Here is a 23,960-nt window from a genome sequence, read left to right as displayed (position 1 = left end):
AGAGAGTCATCCTTTAATTTCATTAATGTGGTGAATATTAAATCATTTAAGTCAAAATAAGATGGTGCGTGTGTTTGAGTCTTACTTGTCAGGTTTGAGGTCTCTGTGTACGATGCCATAGTTGTGAAGATACTCTAACGCGAGGACGGTCTCTGCAAAGTACATGCGGGCCATGTCGACCGGCAAAGCTCCGATATTCTTCAGCAGCGTGGCACAGTCTCCACCTACAGAGGACACTCACTGTGTTAAACACAACACCTTTGCTACCAGTTACAGTAAACTATAACTATGACCGTAGTTATCTTACCCTCCACGTACTCCATCACCATGCAGAGGTGTCTCCTGGTCTCGAAAGAACAGAACATGGAGACGACAAATGGGTTCTCAGCGAACGTCAGGATGTCCCGTTCCACGAAAGCCTGCTGGATCTGGTTCCTCAGGATCAGGTTCTGCTTGTTGATCTTCTTCATGGCGAAGCGCTGCCGGGTCTCCTTGTGACGCACCAGGAACACAGTGCTACACAGGGAAAGACAGACAGTCAGAGGATTCAGTCACTGCATAAATAACCATCAATCAGTTTCCTTTAAAAGCTTCATTTGTTATTTTGCATTTATGTATTAATATTAGAATATCAAAAGATGTAAATGTTCTGACGAACCCGTAGGCTCCGTTGCTGATGAGCTTGATGTTTTCAAAGTCTTCCTCTCGAGGTGCTTTGGTTTTAGGCTGTGGAGGAGCTGCTGGGACTGGGGTGCCTTGACCCTAAAACATATGAAACGTACCCGAGCCATGAGAGCATGTTTATAATTAATAACAGGATGGAATGCACAACCTTATTTATTCATGCACCAACTAGGCCCGTCCTTTTTTATTTGTTCGTTATTCACATTTTCATAAAAGATAAATGCATGTTAATTTAAGATAAAGTACAGCTTTTACATACATAAGTTCATTTTGCAGATAGAGTGTTTGATTAACTTCATGCTGAAAGACACAACATCTATTAAACATGATAACGATAAGATTATGTACTCACGTCCACTGAGTCATCAGTCTCTGGGGTTTCTGGGTTCCCGCTGTCATAGCTGCTCAGCTGGGCCATTTCTTGAGAGAGACACACAAGTATCAATTATCAAACTCAGCAGAACAAAAAAATGAATTTATCAATAAGGTCTCACTACACACAGATTAAATAAAATAAAATACCCTCCAGGGGGTCCCTGGTGAGGCCCAGCTGGCTGATGATGTATCGGGGGATGTCCGACTTGATGCCCTGGCCCTCCTTGGCATGGCCCTCTGCTGCTTCCAACAAATGGTAGAACTCCTCAGGGTCAAACTCCTGCAGGGGAGAAAGACAGAGGGGAGGCAGGGGGATGGAGTGAAGGGAGAGAGGAAAAAGGAAGGAAAGGCAAAGATTTTAGCTTGTAATATGGCAAAAGAACCAACCCCACAAACAGCAATAAATAATTACAAATTACAACCCTTGTATTAATGTCATCAATTAAATTTTGCATCACATTTTGGTGCTTTTGTTTAAAATCCTGCTGAATTCAAGGCATTTTAAAATAAAATTTTCCAGTTCAGTCTCCACTCTGACTTTAACTTTATTTCAAGGTGGATTTGTTTTTCAGGGTTTTTCCCATGTACAAATTCCTGTTTGCAGATGGCCTTGGGCATTGTTATACTTGAGAACTCAGTATTTTATGTTGAAAGATGAATAGAGTGACAGGAGCACATCAAACATGTATCTCCTTAAGCTTCAGTATGGACAACTTTGGAAGTAATTTTCTTTTTGTTTCTTATGAATTCTGGTAACTTAAATTCACTGTTTTATTGAAAGTTTCAACTTAGGAATAGAGCCTGTAACTTTTGATTTTCTTTGCTCATAAAAATAAAATCCTAGTGATTCAAAATGTGCTCTTGAAGGTTTTTGTCAGTCTTGGTCTTGTCCTAACCCTGACTGGATATGAGAGGAGGACGGAGGTTTGTGTCCTCTGACAAAGACATATGGACCACTGCTGTTCCCCCCTAAAACGCAAACATACAGCATATACAGTATACATGTAAACACACACACACACACTCAGACACACACTCCCTGCCCTCTCCTCTATCTGTGTGCTTCCATTCGTAAAAACCCATCCTGAACGCTGTCACGGCTTCAGTAGCACCCAATTAGTCAAAACCACCAATGTAGCCCCCCCTACTGTCCTACCCCCTCTCCTCCTCACCCTCCACTGCCCCTTCAATTATCCCTCTGTCTTCTCCACTCGGCCTTTATCTATTCTCTCCTCTTCACTGTCTCCCAGACGAGGTTTGATTCACCTGTTTGAGCTCAGATTTGCACCATCTCAACCCAAATGGATGGAGCGCTGTGTGGAGGAAGAAGAAAGGGCCTCTGCAATTCATATACATATAAAACACTGCCCTACCAGCCGAGAGGTGCTAATGTGTGTGTGTGTGTGTGTGTGTGTGTGTGTGTGTGTGTGTGTGTGTGTGTGTGTGTGTGTGTGTGTGTGTGTGTGTGTGTGTGTGTGTGTGTGTGCATTGGGCTGATTAAAACTGCTCAGAGGAAGTCCATAAATGAATTGCTGTGGTTGAATCATTTCACAACAGTGTGCCGGAAGCTCTAAATTGTTTATTAACCATGCGTGCAGTCGAGCTGCACAATATGAAAAAGCTATTCCAGTTAATATTGCTCATATTTTTCACAGCGCTATTTGAAACAGACTCTAATTTACACATCAGTGCAGATGTGTGATTAAATGCAAAAACTACTTGTTGAGGATAACCAACCAGGACTAGGCTGTTAAGAAAAGGTAACTACAGTACATCCACATGACACATGATTAAAACATAATTTTACAAGCAAGTCTAACATAAGGCTTATGAGTTCTGGTCCGTGTAACTTTATTCATGATGTTGTTTGTCTGCCTGTTGTCTTTATCTTATTGTGGTATATCATAATGATATCAGTGGTGGAAGAAGTACTCAGACACTTTACTTCAGTAAAAGTAGCACGACCACAACGGCAAACTACTCCTGCATCCAAAACCTTACAAAAACTTGTTTAAATAAAATAATTTAGTATTACACAAAAACATTCTCTATTATTGTATATACTAATACATCATATCAATGCATTATTATTGGATTATTGCTACTGATTCATGAATTTGAAACCAGCGGTTTGCCAAGGTGAAGCTCATTTTAACTTCTTAATACTGTTGGTTGTTGAGTATGTAAAAATATATATATACTTTTATAAGCTGATTACATTTTTGTGTATTATTGGCTCCAAATGTAGTGAAGTAAAATTAATGATATTTGTATTATTTATTAACTGGCAGAAAAAGTCTTCAATTATTAAAATTGCTGAAGCAGAACCAATGGTATTGTCATTTTTAATTATACGCAATGTTAAAACCTAGCATCTACATTACCCATAATGCAACAGAATGCTACAGACGTCTGGTGAGCCAACACCTTTCTAACTGCCCACCTCCAGATGTTTTGTGTTGGTCCATAGTGAGTATGGGACATTCATGGATTGTGTGTGTTTCTCTCACCAGACACTCCAGCAGACGCGCCGGCCGGGCGATGATGATCATCAGCTTCCTGACCAGTTGTGTGACGAAGGTAACCTCCACACTCTCTGAGCGCTCGTGAGCCTGGACACACAAAGACAACAAAGCAACAGGAGGAAGGTCAGCTTGGTTACATGGGGAGAAAACATTTCACCTTCATGTTTCTTTGTTCATTTTCCAATGTTGGAATTCTCTATTGAGACACAGAAGTCCTGAGTTAGATTCTTTATGGGAGGTGACAGACCCCTCATAATAATATCTATTAGTTATCATTAATCATATTTTCAATAATTCATCCTCATGAAATCTGCTTTGACCTTGAAGCCAGGTGGAGAATGTCTCTTGAATTGTGTTTGTCCTTGACAAACAAACAGTTTGAGGACAAATGGACGGTGGAGTCCTTCCATGGGTGACACCTGAGAGGTAATCTAAATCAGAATGACCTCCTCCTCGCTCCCTGATATCCACCATGAAATGTCTGTCAGTGTGGAGACAGAGCAATTTACCCAGCAATCCACTGTAACCGACTAGAAACGCATCTGGAGCAAACACTGATCCCCGGAAAGAAATGAGGTGGAAGCAAAGTGTGTGTGTGTGTGTGTGTGGAAAGTGGAAGCTGTAGCAATTACAAACCACCCACTGTAAAATGTGTTTCATTCTCAGGGGGGTAATGTGTGTGTGTGTGTGTGTTTTATGAATGCAGCATGTATGTATGTATGTACTGTATATATGTGTCAGACAGTCTAACAGAGAGTCGGCGGTGGCTCATAAACAAAGCATGTGCAGCTCGTTGCTGTTTGTCTAACAGAGCTCTGCTGACAGACGCAGAGCCAGACCCCCTCCTGAATTATGTATAACTGTAATGAGACCTGGAGGGGGGGGTCTATATACTGTATGTGCACGCTAAATATGTATTAGTGTGTATATATGTAAGCGTGAAGGAGACTGAATGTGTGTGTGTGTGTGTGTGTGTGTGTGTGTGTGTGTGTGAGAGAGTGTACAGGCCAGTGATCGGTGAGTAATGGACAGCTGAGGGACAGACTCCCAGTGCGCAGCGGCTAATTAACCAGTCAGAGTGTGTGTGTGTGTGTGTGTGTGTGTGTGTGTGTGTGTGTGTGTGTGTGTGTGTGTGTGTGAGACAGACTGTGTATTCACTCTGCATGTCTAATGTGAGAGAGATTCCCTGGTGAGCTACATAGTATAGTAAATGTGCTTTAACAGCTTCTATGCATGCGTGTCCTGTGTGATTTAATATGTATATTGTAATTTACCACAAACATGGAGTACATTACAGTTCAGTGTTTGGTCATAAATATTGGATGGAAAAAGCTTTCCTTGCTAATTTTAGACACAAGAAAATCAGTAAATGAATGATAACATTTTACATAAAGGTTATTTTTTATCAAATACTAAATAAAGGCAAACTTAAAAAAAACACAAATTACTTAATACCTTATATCATATTTATTATAGTTCAGTATAATGCAATATTGCTGCCGAGTTTTTAAGGGAACATTTATATGTTTTTTTTCTTAACTTTGAGATATTTTTGTTAAATTTGTGTTTCTGCTTGTAATTGTTTTTGGTACTAATTTAATTTCCAAAGAAAATTTGCTGTTAATCATGTTTTTAGACAAATTTATTTTTAAATTATCTTAAAATATCCCGCTCAGCAACTTGTATCATGAAAAACCAAAATAAACCAAAATGGTTACATTGTTAGCCCCCATAATTTCCAATGTGATGCCTGCAAATCTGGACTAGTGTACTGTGTTATTTTATGGGTCTAATATACTGTAAGCAATAATTCAGAATTCATTTTTTAAAATCTTGTCGCACCTGTCGCATACTTTGAAAGCATTTTGGATAATTCAAAATAAATAACAATGTTTTTATTGTTTATGAGTTAAAAAATATATAGCTTTAATAAATGCGTTGAGATAAACGCAGAGAATAAAAAATATTTTTCATTAATGCTTATAGCTACATCCATGTATTTTATACTGGAAACAGTCAGTATAATCTCTGAATATTGATTATGGTCAAAGAAAAAGAAAATATGTTTACTCATTATTTCACACAGCCATGTGAACATGAACAACATTCCAGGAGATGGAGCATCACGTGTCTGTTTGCAGTCAGGCAACACATACTCTCAGCAATGAAAGGGGAAAGAGGTGACATCACCTATCGTAGAGCCTCATCACTTTCTCCATGCAGGTGATCTTTCTACCTGTGTCCAGCTGAGAGCCTATCAGGCCCAGATGTTAGCAGCTGTATCTGAGCCCTGATGAAAATGCTGAAGTTTCAGACTGACTGATTGACGCGTGATAACAGATCACCAGAGCTTAGTTAGCAATCTACCCTCCACTCTGCCCTCAGGTGACCTACAGGGGTCTAACAGGGTCTCCCCGGGGTTCTTGCAGAGGATGGCCTGGATGCAGGTTGCCATGGTGACCGCCAGGCAGGTCACTAAGGGCCCCTGACAGGGATGGATGAGGGAAAGGATGAGAGGGACGAGCGGCAGAGAAGAGAGAAAGAGACGAAGGAGACGGGGTAAAGGTGGAGGAGAGATAAAAGACGAGACAAGGAGCGGAGGAGGGCAGGAGGAGGAGAGGTGAGCCGGCCTCCTGTGAGCTCTGTAATGGGGTCATGACAGGAGGGGAGAAAGAACGGATGGATGAATAAAGGAATGGATAAGAAATGGGGGCAAAGGACGGAGGGATTCCAAGACAAGAGGGAGTGGACTGATGAAAACTAGATTGTAGCAGAGGAAGAAATGTTTTATACACTAACAACACACCTGATATCATAGTGTGTAAACTGATGGAGGATGTGTTGAACCGTTCCTAAAAAGGGCCCAAGAGGAAGCCTTTTCATTTTTGGAGGGTTTTTTTACATTTAAAGGTTCACTTCACACAAATCATTGACACAATATATCTAGAAAGATAAGAAGAAATGATTGTCCCCTCCATGAAAGAAATTTAATTCACGTCTGTTGAATTGGGGAGGCAGCCTAACAATTCAAAACATGGGAAAATGAAGGATAGGGTCAGTAATATGTGACAATATTTCCAATAAGTTTATTTAAATTTACTGTTCCTCTAAAATCTCTGGAAAATCTCCCCCAAAGAAAAGCCATTCACATTTGGTTATTTTATCTAAATATGGCTGTTCAATTCAATTTTCAGAAAACCTACCATATCACATAAATGAATATCATGGTACACTATGAAGATCTACGATGATAAATAATATTACATAATAGATCTAAAAAGAATGTCCATTTTACCGTCCCTGCATGAAACCAAAGGTGTCTTCATGGTCAGTGGGCAAATTATTAAAATGTTTTGTGAAGTGACCCTTTAAGCGGACCAACAGTAGCATATACGTTTAGATCACTGTGAGATCCTGAAGGGTTGAGCTGACAACTAAAAAATTTCAGAGTCCGACAGTTTTCAAAGTTTTCCAACTAAACTCACACAGCAGTGAACGCATCATTCATCAGTCCTTAATGTCCCAAAGGCGAAGAGCTAATCATGGACGTCCTTTTAAGTTTCAGATCCTTCAAAAGGCGTTGAAAGTGTTAAAGTATTTTAAAATTCATCTTGTCCCTTAACTACTTCATTATTAACTGATCCAAAATAATCTATCAAAATACTATACATCACACTGTCATGCCACCAGCACAAATGGCCTGATGACTCATTAAAAGTCTGAATAATTAACAAGCTACAGATAAAAACACCCACAGCAGTTGACTGATTACAAGAAGATTTAATAATTCATGTTTGTCATTAAACTCTGGAAATGTATTTCTCTTTGGAATACTCCAACAGTAGTCTATTCAAGCAAGCCACAACAAGCACAGCTGTTTTTGTTTCCAGTAAATTATAATAGAATTAAAATTTGAATTTTGAGGACTTTCTGTGTAAATTTCTGTTATTTTTGCCTGAGTGTGACAGGAAGTAACAACCCACTAAAAACAGTTAAAGGCAGCTCCTGTAAAACTACTTAAAGCAGAACCAAAGCTGAGAGGAAAGGGATTTCAAACTTAGAGTGAGTTGATACTTTGTAACTATTTATTCAACAGAATTAAAATGAGTCTGGCAGAAAGCCCAGAAAAACTAAAAGGTTCATCGTCATCATCAGCGTAAATAAGGTCCGACTCAACTGTAAAGTCTGTGTCTGCCGCCTCCTCCTCCCAGCTGTGAGTGAACACCTTCAACTTGCTCCTCCTCATCACATCCTCCAGCACCTCCTCCTCTGCCTCCAGCCTCCTCTGCCACGAGACGCGAGACATGTTTCCACCAAAAAGCCAAAACCACGAAACGAGGATTTTCCATAAAACAGCGCAGGCAGGGAGGCTGTTCTCACACCTCCGTCCACCTGCTCACGGCCTCCATCCTCTCCTCTACTCTGTGGGTCTGCTCCACCTGCTGCTTGGCCACTCGCCAACCCACCCCCCCCTAAAAAAAACAGCCTAATGTTGCATAATTGATGATGTCATCATCCAGCCCCGCATTGCAGCTTCGCCGTCTCGTCCAGATGTGTTCTAAGTCCAGTTCCTCACACCCTCCAAAACCATTCGAAAAAGGCTTCGTGCACCCACATCCACCTCCCTCCCTCTGAGCCCGTCGGCCAATCACAAACAGAGGAATCCCCCCTGAATCCCCGCCCATCCCAAAAAACGCTCCGACTGCACCTCCTTCACCCCTCCTGCTCGTCTGGGAGAGTCATCTGTCAGCCCCCGGTGACTACTGGAGTGTGAAATTAAAATCGGGAAGGATGTGTGTGTGCATGCTCGCCTGTATATATGTGTGTGTGTGTGTGTGTGTGTGTGTGTCTGTCTATGATGGAGAGCTAGTTTGTGTGCATGTGTGTGTCCCAGTAGAGCAGAAGGTCAATAACAGGCCGGTGGGAGCCGTAATGTCGCCCCCCCAGGCACTGGAAAACTGAGCTAATAGAGATGTCACCACTGCCACACACGTAAATATATTTCTGTTTTCACATGAATATAAACACAGGTGTGAATACAGGTCCGAAGCGGTCCCATCACGCTAAGCAGCAATTAGCGAATCAGAGTTGTTTGTCAGTAATAAACAAAGCAATCGTTTTCTTGAAGGAATGTGTGTGAGAGCTGAGGGAGCTTTATGTGTTTGCAACTGGGCCACGGTCTTTGTGCCTTCGGATGACATCACACGGCACTGACCGTCGTAACCACGATGAGCGAACGAAGGAGCGCGTCACGCCGTGAGTTGTTCCACGCTAAACCGAGCGTGACTGCCATAGTCATGATGTCTTCATCAATGTCCAGGACAGAGTTTTTACACAGCAGACATCTGGACTTGGTATTTTAGGGGTCTGTAAAATCCTAATGTTATTTGAGGGAGTTTGGTTCATATTGCAGAATTACAAAAAAGACAAAGGTTTGATGCAGTTATGGTGGTCAGTTAGTGATGTTCCATTAAAGTAAATAATGATTCATTTTTTAAAGCTGTTCTTCATTTTTGCTGAGTTGTTTGCATTTTACATGTTCGGCTGACCTAACCCTGCACTGACTAATAGTTGTTATATTGGCAGTTAATTGGAAGTTTTCCAATTGAACACACCAATTTACATAATCCTTTAAAGGACCCTGCACATGAATTACCAGTTATTGTCTAGGAAATAATTAGGAAACTAGGGGAGCCGGAAAATAAAAACGGTGTGAATTTGCTCACTACCTTTTTTAATGCACTCAGAAAAGCACACATTTAAGGGCTACATTCCAATTAGGTTTGACAGGCTTTCTGGGACACTTAAATGAACAAAGTCAGTTCTAAGGTTAATACTTTATTTTATTTAATTCCACTTTCTTCCTTGAGTTTGGCTTTTAAATACTGTTTTAATGCCAAATAAATAAGCTTGACTTGTCTCGTAGCTGTTTAAAATAAAATAAAAAATACATATATCTTATATTAAAATAATATCTTCTTTCTTCAAATATTCCATCTTTAAGAGCTCTTTTTTTTCTCCAAGATATTTCTTTGCTTTTTACTATTTCAATTTAATGTTTTTAATATTTATATTTTTAAAACTTTTTAATATGAAAATGCACTAGGGGTGCAATCAAGTTGCTAATTAATTTAAATGTTACACATAGGACAACGTTCCTTTATCATATACAGTTACCTTTATATAATTCTCTGCTACCTTGAAAACATAAGTATCTGTTTTTAGTGGCAGTAAATAAGCAAGCTGTTGCTCCACTTACATCCTGCAGCAGCTTCTCCAGGTTCTCCTGCAGCTCGTAGAAGTAGCGGGAGGTGATGAGGCCCTCTCTGCTTTTCACCAGGCAGTCTCTGGACAGCTCTATCAGCTGGTGGTGGATGAAGCTCAGGACCCCGTCGGCCAGCGGGCACACCTTGTCCGGGGCCGAGGCGCAGAGCAGCTCAGCCAGGCGCTCCTCCATTTGAGCCGTCGCCTGAGGGGAGGGGAGCGGGGGGGAGGCAATTGGAGGGGGGGAGGAGGATGAGTCACAGTAGAGGTACAAGTATATCAGACAATTGGAGGAAAGAATATGACCAAGAACTGCATGTGCAGAGGAATAATGTCATTTCTTAGAAAAAACTCCATGCACCATATAATATTATGGCACTTTACGCATCCTGATACAGTTAAACCACATTCACACATATAAAAATAAATTCATATTTATAAAAACTAGATATATAAAAAATCTAATTAGACCTTTTGAACTGCACCTGATCACTTATAGAACATGACTTTTGGTCCACCGTCATATTTATTTTTTCAAGATAAATAGTTGTTACTGAAAACTCAACACTTCCTGCAGCTGCTTCACAGTAAAGGAAAAAGGCAAGAGCAGTGATTGAGCCTTTTTAGTTTTTAATCAAATCTTTTTTTGTGAGCAGATCTACACACATGGAATCCTCATTACAATATGGTTTAAGTCTCAAACTTTATAATTAAGGCGATTAACACTTTTCTTCTAGTGACTTGTTTCCAGGTTTCGCTGTCGATTCCTGTTCATTCTCCTCCCTCCTTCTTTCTGCTACATCACAGTACAGGAAGTGTGTCTCTGCAGTACATACCTTGGGAAACCTCTCCTTGTACACATGGTTCATCATCACGATCTCATGGTCGAAGGAGATAGGCGAACGCCCGGGGCTGGAAAGAAAGACAAATATTTGAAATAAATTCAAATAAAAGCATGTAATGAAGTTAGTAGTTCAATGGACGCATCAGTCTCCAGAAGCTCAGCCAGAGGACAACTCGAATGCTCTATGGCATGTGGTACTCAGATTTACAATAATTTGAAATATTAGAAGAAAAATACTTGTAAACTTGACAGCGTTTGTTGTGGCAGTTGACAGTTAAATGACACTAAACTATTGCATAGAAAATAGGAATATTGAATACAAAAAATGGTTTAAATTACATTTTTTATTGAACCTATTATAGTATAATTCTATTAGGATTCATTAAATTAGTTTTAAGTTACCATTTCATGTTCCAGTGGTCCAAAGCACCCCTAGAGGTATTAGTACCCCCAATTGCAAAATTCAGTGCTCTATAGGCCCAGAATTTCCCAAATTGTAAGTCTTTTTTGGCGTACGCACTAAGTGAGAAACGGTGGGGGTTGCCGTCTTGGATAATCCCCTACCTGGTACCAGCAGCTGTTACCTGTGACAAAGGGTCACAAGTAGGTAGATATTGATTTGTTTTAAATCAATCATAAGTCAAAGAAGTTTACCACTGTCTGGCATCGTCTTCAGTATATACATACCTGCTCAGTGTGCTTACTGTGACATTTAGCAGTACCATAGTAGCATTGTTAGCATTACTGTTGCCTCTGCAGCACACCAAGTACTTGTCTTTAAAATTAGGTAGCAGACACCTGATGCCTGTGGTGCCATATGTTAAAGTAAATGTATTTTGCCGAAACACAGACAAACGGTATCAATATATATAACCTATAAATCTACTAGGTTTTTTCAAGGATTGAAGTTACAGAGACAAGTGCTGTTTTTTCTGAAAGATAAAGCCTGGGGGATCTTCCACATTCTGCTATAGGAGGGAGTGCTGCTTGTCCCTGAGCTGCAGAAACACAATTGACCAGGCTGCATGTGACACGCAGGATTGGTCAGGTCACTCGAACGTGGGGGAATAAAAGCTGGATGGTGGCCACACACGCTAACGGGACCTCGGGGTCTTCATCATATGTGTATCTGGAGCTGTGTAAACCCAAGACCATGACAACCTCTGGACTCAAATGGCTGCACACACAGAATGGCAGAAAAAAGGTAACGCCTCTGGAGACCGGATGACCTCGGACTGCACGTGTGTGTGTGTGTGTGTGTGTGTGTGTGTGTGTGTGTGTGTGTGTGTGTGTGTGTAGCTGTCAGTAATAAACCAAGGCTGTCGGCAGCTCAACCGCCTCACTGCAGTGAGTGTCCGTCAGTTCTCAGGGGGGTTTCATGACCTGACAGACTGACAGTGATGTCTCCTTCAGTCTATGCCGGCTCCAACAGAATATCAATCCATCCTTCTTTCACACATAGGACTCCATCTTCTCTCTATTGCCCTCCTCCTGGGACTTATTCTATCAAACCACACACACACACACACACACACACACACACACACATCAACACACACACACACACACACACACACACACACACACACACACACACACACACACACACACACACACACACACACACACACCTTTCTCTACAATAGGACATAATAGCGACACCAGCAATATCCTTGACCTTTCTATGTCTCACTTTCCTGAGAATAGGGGATGACGACAAGTGACAGGCAGTGACTGTGTGTGTATGTGTGTGTGTTATGGGAGAGAATGATTTTATTCCAGGCAATTTTATACTTTGTTAGCCTGCTGTATTATTTATTACACCCATTTATGAGTGTAAACAATATCTTCTAAAAACTGCATTTTAGTGTTAGATACACTGGGAAATCGAATTTTCCTTTAAAAAAATCTTCCAATGGCATCTTTTTTTTATTTTTATTTTTATTTTAACAATCAAGACTTGTTCTCTTGATTTCAATTATGAGGCATTCAGCCTTGTTTTACAAGATACATACATTCATCTTTAGAAGATTACAAAAACAAAGGGAACACTACTGTGAGAACTAAATAACTAACGCACCGTTCATAACTAGCACAATCTTCACTTTTAACCTAGAGCAGGACCAAATATCATTAATAAAGTTAGACAATGGGTCCAGTGTTTATTTATTCAAAATTATATTTTACACAAAAAAAATCTAAAACTTTGATGCAATTTTAAACAGTATAAATCAAAATAAAGAATTAACCAGACAAAATAAATATAATAATATCCTAAAATAAAAATAAAATATAAGCAGAAGTATTTTGAAAACATTCCTAGAGAGGCTGAGTGCTACAAGGTGAGAGGAAGGTAGGTGAGGTAAAATAATTTGGGGCTCCAGATGTCTTTTTATGAGGTGTTAGGATGAGTCATTGGTATACACACAGACACAAACACACAAGCACACACACACAAACACACGTGACCAATGCGATGAGGTAATGCCTTAAGTCATCCATCGGCAGCTCCAAGTCCAATTACCAGCTTAATAGGAATGAGACCAGCCTGAATGTGACATATGAGCTAAACCTCATGGAGGCAGTTTATCATTTTGGTAACACACACACACATACACACTGACAGGTAACCACACACACACAAAATACAGTACGTAACTGTGCTTACATTTTTCTTTTGTTTCCAGCTGCTTTGGTGAGATCATTTCGATTATATCCAACTATTTACTACAATACTTCTATTTAGAGCTCTTCCTCCAAAGCAATACATTATGTATCCTCAGTTTAAGTCTGTGTGTGGGGACAATACAGTTAAAGCTGTTAAGAAATGATCTGTAAAGAGACCATAATGCCTTTCTTTTCTGGAAAGCTTTTAATGTGAAAGAAGATTCAGAGTAGATCATTCAAAACCGATTGAAAAGAAACAGCATGGCTGAAGTGTTTGGAATGAATTTCTGTAAAAGAATCCTCAGAGCATTACTCTAAAGGTAAGTGAGAACGTTGTTTATTTGTTATTTGGGTGAACTGACCCTTTAAACAAAGCAAAGCTTCACCGTTGCTGATGTACGTCAGTCAATCGGAGCTCTAACACTCTGAACTTTAAAACTCTCCTTTCAAGTTTTTGCTCTTGAAAAAGAAAAATGGATCAAAAACGTGGATAGCCGGCTCTGCCACCGGGCTCAGTAATTAAAGGTTAGCCCTGACAGAGACGGATTCAGTGCCTGAGGCTGTTATGTACATTCTTTAATTTTCACAGAATCTCGTCTTCTTCTTCTCTCTGTGTTATTCTTCTTGTGAGCTTGTGGCTCTGAGCAGCCTGAGCCTTTATTAAAATAAAGCTCCCGTTCAGAGAGCGAGCTCCAGAGGAGGTCGGAGTGGAACCCCCCGGATTCATAGCACAAGAAAGCCAGACAAAGGCTAATTAGAGACAGGTATAATTCTACTGAAACGGGAAATAAAAACCGCCCCGCGGCAAGACTCTCCGTCATTATTTTGAGAAACGACCTTGGAAACGAGCATTTGGAGGAAATTGAAGGAGTACTTTTGTTTTAGTGTGGGGCAACAAGTTCCAAAGTGTGAGAAAGAAAGGAAAATTTCCATGATATACAATATGAGATAAAATTTCAACCCCAGGGTGTTTTGTAAAATTGGATAATTAAAACATAGTCGGAAGGGTGTTTTTTTTTCTTCCCCATAGCTAAGTGGTGATGTCACATGTGACAAAAGGCACTCAAAATGCAAAAGAGCTTATTGGTAGACGGGGTAATTGAAGTAAATCAGACGAGACAGCGAATCAGATGGTGATGGTGGGGAGGGTGAGAGAGAGAGAGGTGAGGAAGGGGGGAGAGGCTATGTGTGTATGTGTGTGTGTGTGAGAGAGAGAGAGAGAGAGAGAGAGAGAGAGAGAGAGAGAGAGAGAGAGAGAGAGAGAGAGAGAAAAATAACATTGATGCTTCACAACTGAGGCGGGCGACTCGGGAAATGAGAGGCCTAATTGAGCGTGACAGAGAGCTGGCCGGAATAGGGATGAGGTGTAAGTGTGTGAGAGCTGGTGGAATAGGGATGAGGTGTGTGTGTGTGTGTGTGTGTGTGTGTGTGTGTGTGTGTGTGTGTGTGTGTGTGTGTGTGTGTGTGTGTGTGTGTGTGTTAACCTGAACGTTCATGATTCCACTGAAAACATCTCGTTAAAGATCTCCTGAAACCACAAAGTGTTGGGCAGGAGGAAGATGCTCCGGTGACAATTGATGAAACTTTTGTTCCGTACGTTCTTTAAGAATAAAAGGTGGAACCAGACCTTTATCTGAAGCAGGCTTAATTTAGAAAACAAGCCTCTATTCCTATCTTATTTCCATTTACAAAAGCATATTAAACTCAACATTTCCTCCATGTTAACCTGCTGTCTTGATATATTTAGCATAATAAAAATATATATATTTCCCTAATTAATTCCAATTGCTTCTTCTTTGCTGTTTTGTCGTTCAATGTTAAGCTATTGTAAATTAAAGTCAAAACTTCCTGCACATGTGTTACATTCAAAGCCCACCAGGACATGGGAAGGCTGTGAAAGCCATTCCATAAACTAGGCTGAAGACAAAGGGTGACCGGGTGTTTTCTGTCCTCCAGTCCTCTCTGGAATAACCTCCCTGAGGAGATCTGACCTGCGAGCTCCTTGACCTCTTTTACATCACTCTTAAAAATATAATTTGTGGCCTGAGTTTTTCACTTGTATCTGTATATCTTTATATGAATGATTATATTAATTATTTTATCTTGTTTTATTTTAATTAGTCCTTTTTTTTTGCTGTACAACTGTAAAATTATTTTGAATTGTTTGTCTACTTGTATAGTTTCTAACCTTTTGTTTTGAAAAGTGCTTTATAATAAAGTGTATTATTATTGTTAATATTATCCTTATTCTGCCCCTTTAAAAAAGAATGGAAAGCTTTTAATTTGAAATAGTTGCACAGGAAGTGTTCACTGACAAAAGCTCAACATCAATAAATCCGCTAAGTAGACGCTGCTCTTTTAAGGGGGGGAGGGGGGGCTAGTATACATTAAGTATCTACTAGACCTGACCATTAACCATGTTAAGCATACTACCAGGCACTAAGATTAAGAATAGTGGGGTTAGAATATGGTCAAACTGTTTTATTCAGAGGCATAGTTGAAATTTTCTTATGGATTTGTTATTTTAAGTCTCATCATTCTATTTGAGTGTAGTTTAATTTGACTGTATGTGACATGGTTGCTGTAGTTCTGCAAGTAGATAAACCTGTGATAAATTCAAATTGGGAGAAACACCCGTCATTCTACTCATTCTGTGGCAGTTTGGAGACTTTAAACATAGAAATATAAGCTATATGTGTTAGCTTATTCTGACACGGCGTGGGAAAGGAGCTAGCTTTGTATATGTTACATGCGTACTGATATGTGTGATATGTGCTTTTCCAGACAGAAAGTCAATGTGGTGCAGCGATTGAAGCCTGTAACGGTGGCACGTTTATGATGGATGGGTGTGGCTCTCTCAATCCCAGAGTATGGAAGAGTGGATGGTGGACAGACGACAAAAGATAGAGGAGTGATAAGAGGTGATGGATGTACTGCCGAAACTAAACTTGACAAGGACGGGCTGAGAGGTGGAGAATACAAATTAGAAACGAACAGAGAAAACTGTTAAATGATAATAAAAAAGGGGGACTGCCATCACTCACATCAGTCATAAAATTTGCATATAATTGTGCTCTGCAGCTCATTTTCATTTGTTCACTCTCTCTCATACACAGAAGCACTTGTTCCTCCCCCTGGCTCCAATCGTCATCATCATCATCTCTCCTCTTTGTCATTTCTCTCTCTGCTCCATATTGTCTCATTCGCCTCACCCTCTTCAGTACTAGGTACGTTCTCCTCTTACTAGTATGTTCATTAGAGTATTCTATCAATTTGGAACTGGATCCAAAATTGAACTGGCTAATAGAAAGCGAGTCCCTAATCCTCAGTCTGCCTCTCTGTTGGTTATTTATCAGCTCTTGCAGAGTGTCTGCAGACCGCTCACTAAGAGCTTTTTAATGACACTCACTGCTAGGGGGGGGGAGACGACGACTGTTGGCTGCAGCTTTCCAAAGTCACCTTCATGTTTATTAAGTTGCTGTTACTTTTGTTTTGTCAGCTCTGTTTATTATATTTCTGATAAAAGCTGGAACATTTTATAACTTCTCATTGTCTACGTTAATAACTGTGTGTGTGAAAAATTCATCTTTTATTTTCCAGAGGGAAATAGAAGTTGCATGAGGATGCAGTGTGATGATGGTTTACCTGAGATGGCACTTCTTTTTACACATACACAAACACACAGAAATACACACACACACGCACACGCACACGCACACGCACACGCACACACACACACACACACACCGATATCAATCAGCACACACAGTGGGACTCTAATCAGATACACACCACGCATCTAGGCCTCGCCTCCTTTCATCTCAGAAGCAAAATAATTCAATATCTCCCCGTAAACAACCGGAGATGAAGAAAGGGGAAGAAGCTGCCGAGACAAGAGATGGAAGTGAGACACTAAGTGTGGGTGAGGAGCGAGAGAGAGAGAGAGAGAAAAAAGAAGATGGAAATAAAGAAAAGTTTAAGGAAGGATGGCATACAAAGGCAGTGACAAGTGGATGAAATCCACAAATAGACTGAAAATGATGAAAGACAAAAGACATTTGAGCTGTAGATGGACGGTGTGAATGAAACACAGAAGGATGGACAGATCAACAGGTGGACAGGTGAGTGTCACTGATATAAACAGTGAGGACTTCTTCCTCGCTCCCACCTGTCATGGGGACAAGTCTGACCTTTCTGGAGACTGATGCATAAAACACACTCAACCCAGCTTGCTTGGGCTTTTACCCGGTGTTTGTGCGGGGTTCATTAGTACAGTATAACCTATGACAGAGCCCCTACCTGAGGCTGCGGGAGCGCGGTCTCATGTTGGGGGAGCGGCGGCCCTCCTCGTCCGTGATGCTCTCTGAGCTGAAGTGCTTGGTGAGGAAGTGCAGCTCGTCCGGCGTGGGCTGGAAGGGCAACTGGTGCAGCTTCTCCTGAGATGAACAGGAGGACTGTGAGAGGAGGAGCACAGAGGGAGCACAGATTACAACCAGCGCAGGAGCTACTGCGGGGGGGTGGTTAGGATGGAGCTAGGCCAAAAACGGGCTAGGGCTAGTCCAGGACAAAGGAGTTAGGCACAGGAGAGGACAGGAAATGGGGGTCACATTCAGGGGTTAGACAGGAGCTTGGTAAAGTGAGTGGTTTTTCTCCCAGTATGTAAAGCTGTATCCAAGATTTAGAGCCTTCTGTGTGGAGTGACTCCTCATAAACGTGTGAATACTAGTGATCAAATAACTAACTAAGTCATGCTAATCACATCTGGTTATGCATGGATGTTAAAATATGTGTCTAGATCATGAACATCTAGCGTTTAACTAAGTTAATTCTGCAGCTTTATGTAAAACATGCACCTCCAGATGGAGAAATTAAACCTTCAGTCCCTTTACAAACTTTCATCTGCAGCTACAGGTAGTATTCAATTTACTGTGATCCTTTTTAGATCCATGTCCACAGATCTGCATGCCGTTTTCCTTCATCTCTTCACGCTGTGTGTGTGTGTGTGTGACTGGAGACTACAATCTGATCAATGAAAGTCACATTTAAAATAATATTTTTGCCTTTATTCATCGGGCCTATCGGGCTTCTTTGTTGCTCACCAGCTACTGGGGATGTTGTGTGTTAATTTACAGTGAACCACAGCCCAAAAATCTGGATTAAAATGGATCTAAATTTTGTTTATAAATGTAAGCTTTATTTGATGACTAGGAAGCATATATAGGGAATTTTTCCAACAGCATTTTAAAGGACTATATAAAGGTGTAGTAGGTCCAAAACACACAGCCATTACAATGAATTTGAAAGAGTAGTTATACGTTAAAATGTACCCCACTTTCAACTTTCATGTCTAGAAGTCTGAAGTCTTTAAATGATCAAATCAGTCATTACTAGGCACCGAGGGAAGGCCTTTTCATCTAACAAGTAATTTATTTCCTCCTCTGTACATACAGCGAGCTAGCAGGCATGCTAGCAGTCTGGAGCTACGTGCTAAGAGCTCGCACAGCTGGCTAACTCCACTCACTGCCTTTGAAGCATGCTGAGCCTCATTCTACAGGCGGCAGGCACTGAGGAACCGCACACCGGGGTATTAAGAAGGAGGATGAAGGAACAGCAGAACGTAAAGGAGAGGGAGAGGGATTAGACCAGAGGGACTGATGATATGTCTCAGGGAGGCGAAAAGGGGAGGAAAAAGAGGAGAAACATAGCAGGAGGCAGAAGTACACTTGAGGGCATCAGAGGGGAGGAAGTAAGGAGAGGAAGGAAGGTGGGAGAAGAACGGAGTGCATCATAGCTGAGGGAGGAGTTGTTGGCTCTTTGCTTTGCAGTAAAGTCAGAGGCAGCAGAGGGAAATTTTTATTACATTTTTCATTATTAAATACGTAGAATGACATGCAGAGACAGAGTAAAGTAGAGATATTTACCGAGACAGTGGAGCTGGGAGTGTTGGTGCCATAGCCGGAGGAAGGCAACGAGGCCAGAGACCAGCGTCTGCCATCCGTCCTGAGGGAATGACAGAGACGGAGAATAAAGAGATGAAGACATCAAAAACATTCTTTTTGCGCCCCCCCCCCTAATATTTTAACATATATTACATAACAGCCATATCAAGGAGATGCAGCAGCGTCACATACAGCAATCTTGCAGTTGAAGGAGGGAAAAGGCATAAACAAGGATAACATGGACTCAACAATGCAGGCAAAGCCATGAGGAGGATCCACCGAGAGTCTGCAGAGCACGATGGAGTCCAAACACCTTCAGGATTTGATGCATTGAAATGGAAGCCAGCTGTTATTCTGTATTTTGTCAACAAATCTAATTTAAAAGACCAAACCAACAACATGTTAGTCCGTCTCTCAATGACTTTTTGGTTGTGTCTCTAAGCTCCAAGCACACTTGTTTCTTCTGAAGACAAACATCATTGACAATACCTCACAAATACAGAATTCCATTTTTTAAAAAGAAGACTCAGTAATTTGTAGATTTGTCAAACAGGAGAAAAAAGTGCATTGGTTGGGGACTATTTTCAGCATCGGATTAATCCACCAGCCAAATCCTTGAAGGAACAACCATAAATGAATGCAGCATTTCTCAACATTTTGTGACCCATCTCCTCAAGCTTTTTGGTCCCAAGGATTCTCATCGCTCCATAGAGCTCTTTGTTTTTTGGGAAGGCTTAATGAGTGTCACAGCAGTTGAAAACGTTGTTCCTCTTTTAAAATCGCATTCATGTGTCGGCTGAAGGAGAAGAGACTCTGCAGGGTATTTGCTGATGTGTGTGTGCTCAGCCATGCAGGACAGAGGGCATGAAGGTGGCGGCAGAAAGAGGGAGGAAAAAGGTCTTAGGTCGAAACTGAGAGGTTACCTGTCAGCCCTGTGTCCGTGACTGTGAGGGAGACAAGACAGTGGTGGTCTTTTTATAGCTGTTGGCATCCGTCACTGACACACACACACATACACACATTCCTAAAGCCTGTCATAGCCCTCAAGTTGTTTGAACAATTAAAAACGAGTCACAAGCAATGAAATAACTAATTCAGCTGATCCAAGGCAAACACAAACCAACTGTATACCTGCTAAAGACTTATGTGGCTGCAAGGGGTGGATTAGATTCATATCACGTTATTGTGGTAATATAATATGTAATTATAATAATATAATATGTAATTATAATAAAATAATATGTAATTATAATAAAATAATATGTAAAATAAATAGTTAATTTTTAAGCATATGATTGATAAAATATCACATGAATAAATTCAGAAAAAAATACAAAATGGAGCAATTCAATTGTTAAAAAGAACCATCGCTCATCACTATCAAATATAATATCTTCCTGCTAATTATTATTTCCAGAATAATATAAAGTCCCCAAAGTCCAGATCATTTCTATTATTATTTGTAAGCATTTTTAGGAACTTTATTTTTTCAATAAATGTTGTACATAATAAGGATCAAAAGCCAAACAACAAAAAAAAACTTAACAGTGTTAACCTGAGAGACAATCCGATCTCTCCTTTCCTAAGAGAAAAAGAAAACTAGGAAGGTTTTGTACATCCAGCAAAAGGACCCTAAAACCAAAGACCTCTCATATCAAACTCCACCACACGGTGTCACTGTGGTTCCAGCGTCTCCAGCTTCTACAGGAATGAGGTCAGCAATCAGACAGAGAGAGATTTCCAATTTAAATCAACATTAATGCTCTTTTTGGCTGCTGCACTGCTGCCAAACGATGTTTAACGGGGTTGTCTATAGCAATAGCCTTGGGGTTTGGTACATCAGGAAAGATGTGTTCCCATGGAAACATTATCATCATTAATGATTTTTTAAGAGGCAGGCTTGCTGAGAATTTATTTACATTTTCTTTTTTAATCTTGGATTTCAAAAAGTCCCTGAACATGCATGCATCGCTGTCACAGGAACATGCTCACACACACATACACGCACAGCACACACTCTTAGTCCGTCCTTCCCTCTCAGTAATTACTATCTGTGCTGAGAGCCATGACAGATAAGAGGTTTATTAATCGTGGTTTGAGTGACAGCCTCAGAGTGATCATCTGCCTCCTCATTTGCTCACACACTATCATCAGCTGCAGCTCGGCTCTCAAGGCGCCGAGTCCACTGAGCCGTTTCACAGCCTTTCAAAGATATCCACATTAAAAGCTGAAGTGCAGCTTAACCATTCTTTCATTTCCTTCAGACTTCCTGTCTGAATACGGTGCTTTGTTTTCCACAAATTACTATTAAGTTTACTGTTAAACATGCTAAACCTAGAAGTGACCTTCTGCTTGATTCTGTGTGCCTCACCTGCGTGCAGGAACAAAGGAGAAGTGTGCGGCCGTGTTGGGGGAGAAGTTGCGAGGGCTGTCCAGTGGGCTGGTACCTGAGAGAGGAAGAAAAGAGGGAAGGAAAGAAAAGGAGGAGGAGAAAATAATGAGCAAACTAAACAGAAACCCTGCTGAAAAAACATCATCTCTGTATCTATGTGTTTACCTCAGCAACTGATAAGGAGCACCGGAAATGAGCTGTGCTGAAATAAAATCACTCTGTCGAACAACAATTTCGGAGATGATGAGGAAATATGACGGATTGACCATGAACTGCATATTTGTCTGTCATTTTCAAAATAACAGAGATAGCCTAAAAAGATCTAATATAAAAAATACAAAACCCCCCCAAAAAAACAATCAGTTTGATTTGCATTGCAACAGGCTTTTTCCTGCTGCATGTTAAGTGAAAGCACACACTGACAAATTACAAGATAAAAGATTAAATAATGGGCCTCTGAATGAAAACATGTGCGAAGTGTTCTGCTTGTTCACATGTCCTCCCTCCTTTTCAATAGAAGTATCAGGTGTATCAGGTTCTTTGACCCCTCAACTTTGGTGGCAAACCACTGGCTTTACCAGCAGAGCCATAGAACCAGTTTGTGCCTCTCACACAAAGCTGCTGGTAGCATTAGCAGCGTAAAATATGTTGTAAGTCAACTTACGCTGGGCTCAAACAAACATTAGTGGCCCGACTCTACATATGGGAGGTAAGAGTCGGCTGCAACAGTTGTTTGTTTTATCCCTGCCATCGTTCAAAAGGCTCTTTCACACATTCATCGTGACCCTGAACTGATCTAGACGTTACCCCGAGAAGCTGTATGTGAAAACATAAATGTCCAATCAGTTGAACTGGACCTTGAACAGTCTGTGTAATGTCTGCTTGAGGCCATGTGTGAATAAACCAGGTAATTTCTTAGGAGAATTAACAGCAAGAGAGTTGGCTTGGTGATGACTTATCAATGTAGCTGGCGTGAAACCAGATGAAAGTGTCTAACTGGAGAAACGACGAGATCAGGGAGTTTCTGATGGCAAGGGTTGACGAAGAAATCATCAGACAAAAAGAGACTGTTTATGACCAAATTAGTAGCTGGCTACGTGACTGCTGTGTCATCCTGCATGCTCAACCAGGATGCCACCCTTCACCTAAACCAAATTGAGTATTTTGAGTAGAAGAACAGGTGAAGACAAAAGATTTATACATTATTTCATTCCAGTGAACTGGTAAATATAACCACTTAAATGCAAATTTCCCCGCTGCGGGACTAATAAAGGATTATCTTATCTTATCTTAAGGTCAAAAGCTTAATATCAATATTAATCACACTTGTGGTTGCTATGTTTCTTAAAAAAGTCTCAAAAGTTTCAGTTTTTACACCTAGTAACCGCTACAGCAACCTCTGTGTCAACTGAAAATCTGGTTGTCAGGATAGACACAACTGTTGCTATTGTTGTTTAGAGCAAAAAGGCCCCAAAAAGTCAAGGTCACACTGTATAATTAGGTAAAAATGAATGCACAAACATCTGTCTTTGTGTTTCAGGAGAGGAAACGTCAACGCACTGAACATAAAACATCTGCAGCACAAAGTGAACGACCTGCTGTGAAACTGACACCGAGAAAATAGATGATCCTCTTCTGAATAAACCTGAGATTATTTAATAAGCATACTGACACATCCAAACATAAATACACAGTGTGATGGATAGAATTATTCAAGGCCGGTCTATCTGCAACACCGGAAACACGGCGCTCCGATTGTCGGCGTGCAGCTAATATTTCAGCGGCGGGAGACGCCGAGGGTGGAGGACGAGAGATTAAGTGGTCCGACATTTCCACATCAATTATGCATCTTTCCTCAGAAGCCCGTCTGGACGGAGCAGGAACTCCAATATTAATAAGAGCGTTTGCTCTCCGTCAGACGGGAATCTCCGTCTCTGTCTGAAGCAGCGGAACATGTATGCACATACTCAAGCCAACACGTGTGCTATAAGTCAAACAGAAGCTTGTTAGTTGCCATCGCATTCATACATTACATTCAAAAGACACAGAGGTCTCCGTGGGGCCCTGTCACACCTCACAGCTCCAACTGTGTGTGTGTGTGTGTGTGTGTACAATTCGTCAACGTAAGAAGACAGATGGAAGACTGAGAAATCCATCTCTTTCTGTAAACAACAATCACACACAGCAGCGAGATGTAAACTGTGTGTTTCTGTGTGTGTGTGTGTGTGTGTGTGTGTGTGTGTGTGTGTGTGTGTTTGTGTGTATATATA

General features: G+C 40.9%; 1 protein-coding gene across 1 annotated transcript in view; it reads right to left on the bottom strand.

Moving 5' to 3' along the window:
• Window positions 1-23,960, bottom strand: part of mast2 (microtubule associated serine/threonine kinase 2) — a 159,561-nt gene that overhangs the window by 13,153 nt on the left and 122,448 nt on the right. The window contains exons 6-17 of the mRNA XM_054602133.1: window positions 21,670-21,745; window positions 20,222-20,242; window positions 19,281-19,359; window positions 17,659-17,813; window positions 10,685-10,760; window positions 9,844-10,053; window positions 3,570-3,671; window positions 1,207-1,339; window positions 1,037-1,104; window positions 659-762; window positions 308-516; window positions 86-224 (exon numbers count right to left, since the gene is read on the bottom strand). Coding sequence (XP_054458108.1) covers window positions 86-224; window positions 308-516; window positions 659-762; window positions 1,037-1,104; window positions 1,207-1,339; window positions 3,570-3,671; window positions 9,844-10,053; window positions 10,685-10,760; window positions 17,659-17,813; window positions 19,281-19,359; window positions 20,222-20,242; window positions 21,670-21,745 — 1,372 coding nt within the window. The remainder of the gene's footprint in view (window positions 1-85; window positions 225-307; window positions 517-658; window positions 763-1,036; window positions 1,105-1,206; window positions 1,340-3,569; window positions 3,672-9,843; window positions 10,054-10,684; window positions 10,761-17,658; window positions 17,814-19,280; window positions 19,360-20,221; window positions 20,243-21,669; window positions 21,746-23,960) is intronic.

The sequence above is a fragment of the Anoplopoma fimbria genome, chromosome 8 (assembly GCF_027596085.1).
Source record: "Anoplopoma fimbria isolate UVic2021 breed Golden Eagle Sablefish chromosome 8, Afim_UVic_2022, whole genome shotgun sequence".
Lineage (NCBI taxonomy): Eukaryota > Metazoa > Chordata > Actinopteri > Perciformes > Anoplopomatidae > Anoplopoma > Anoplopoma fimbria.
The sequence above is the reverse complement of the archived record's forward strand: the minus strand, read 5'-3'. Positions and strand labels throughout refer to the sequence as shown.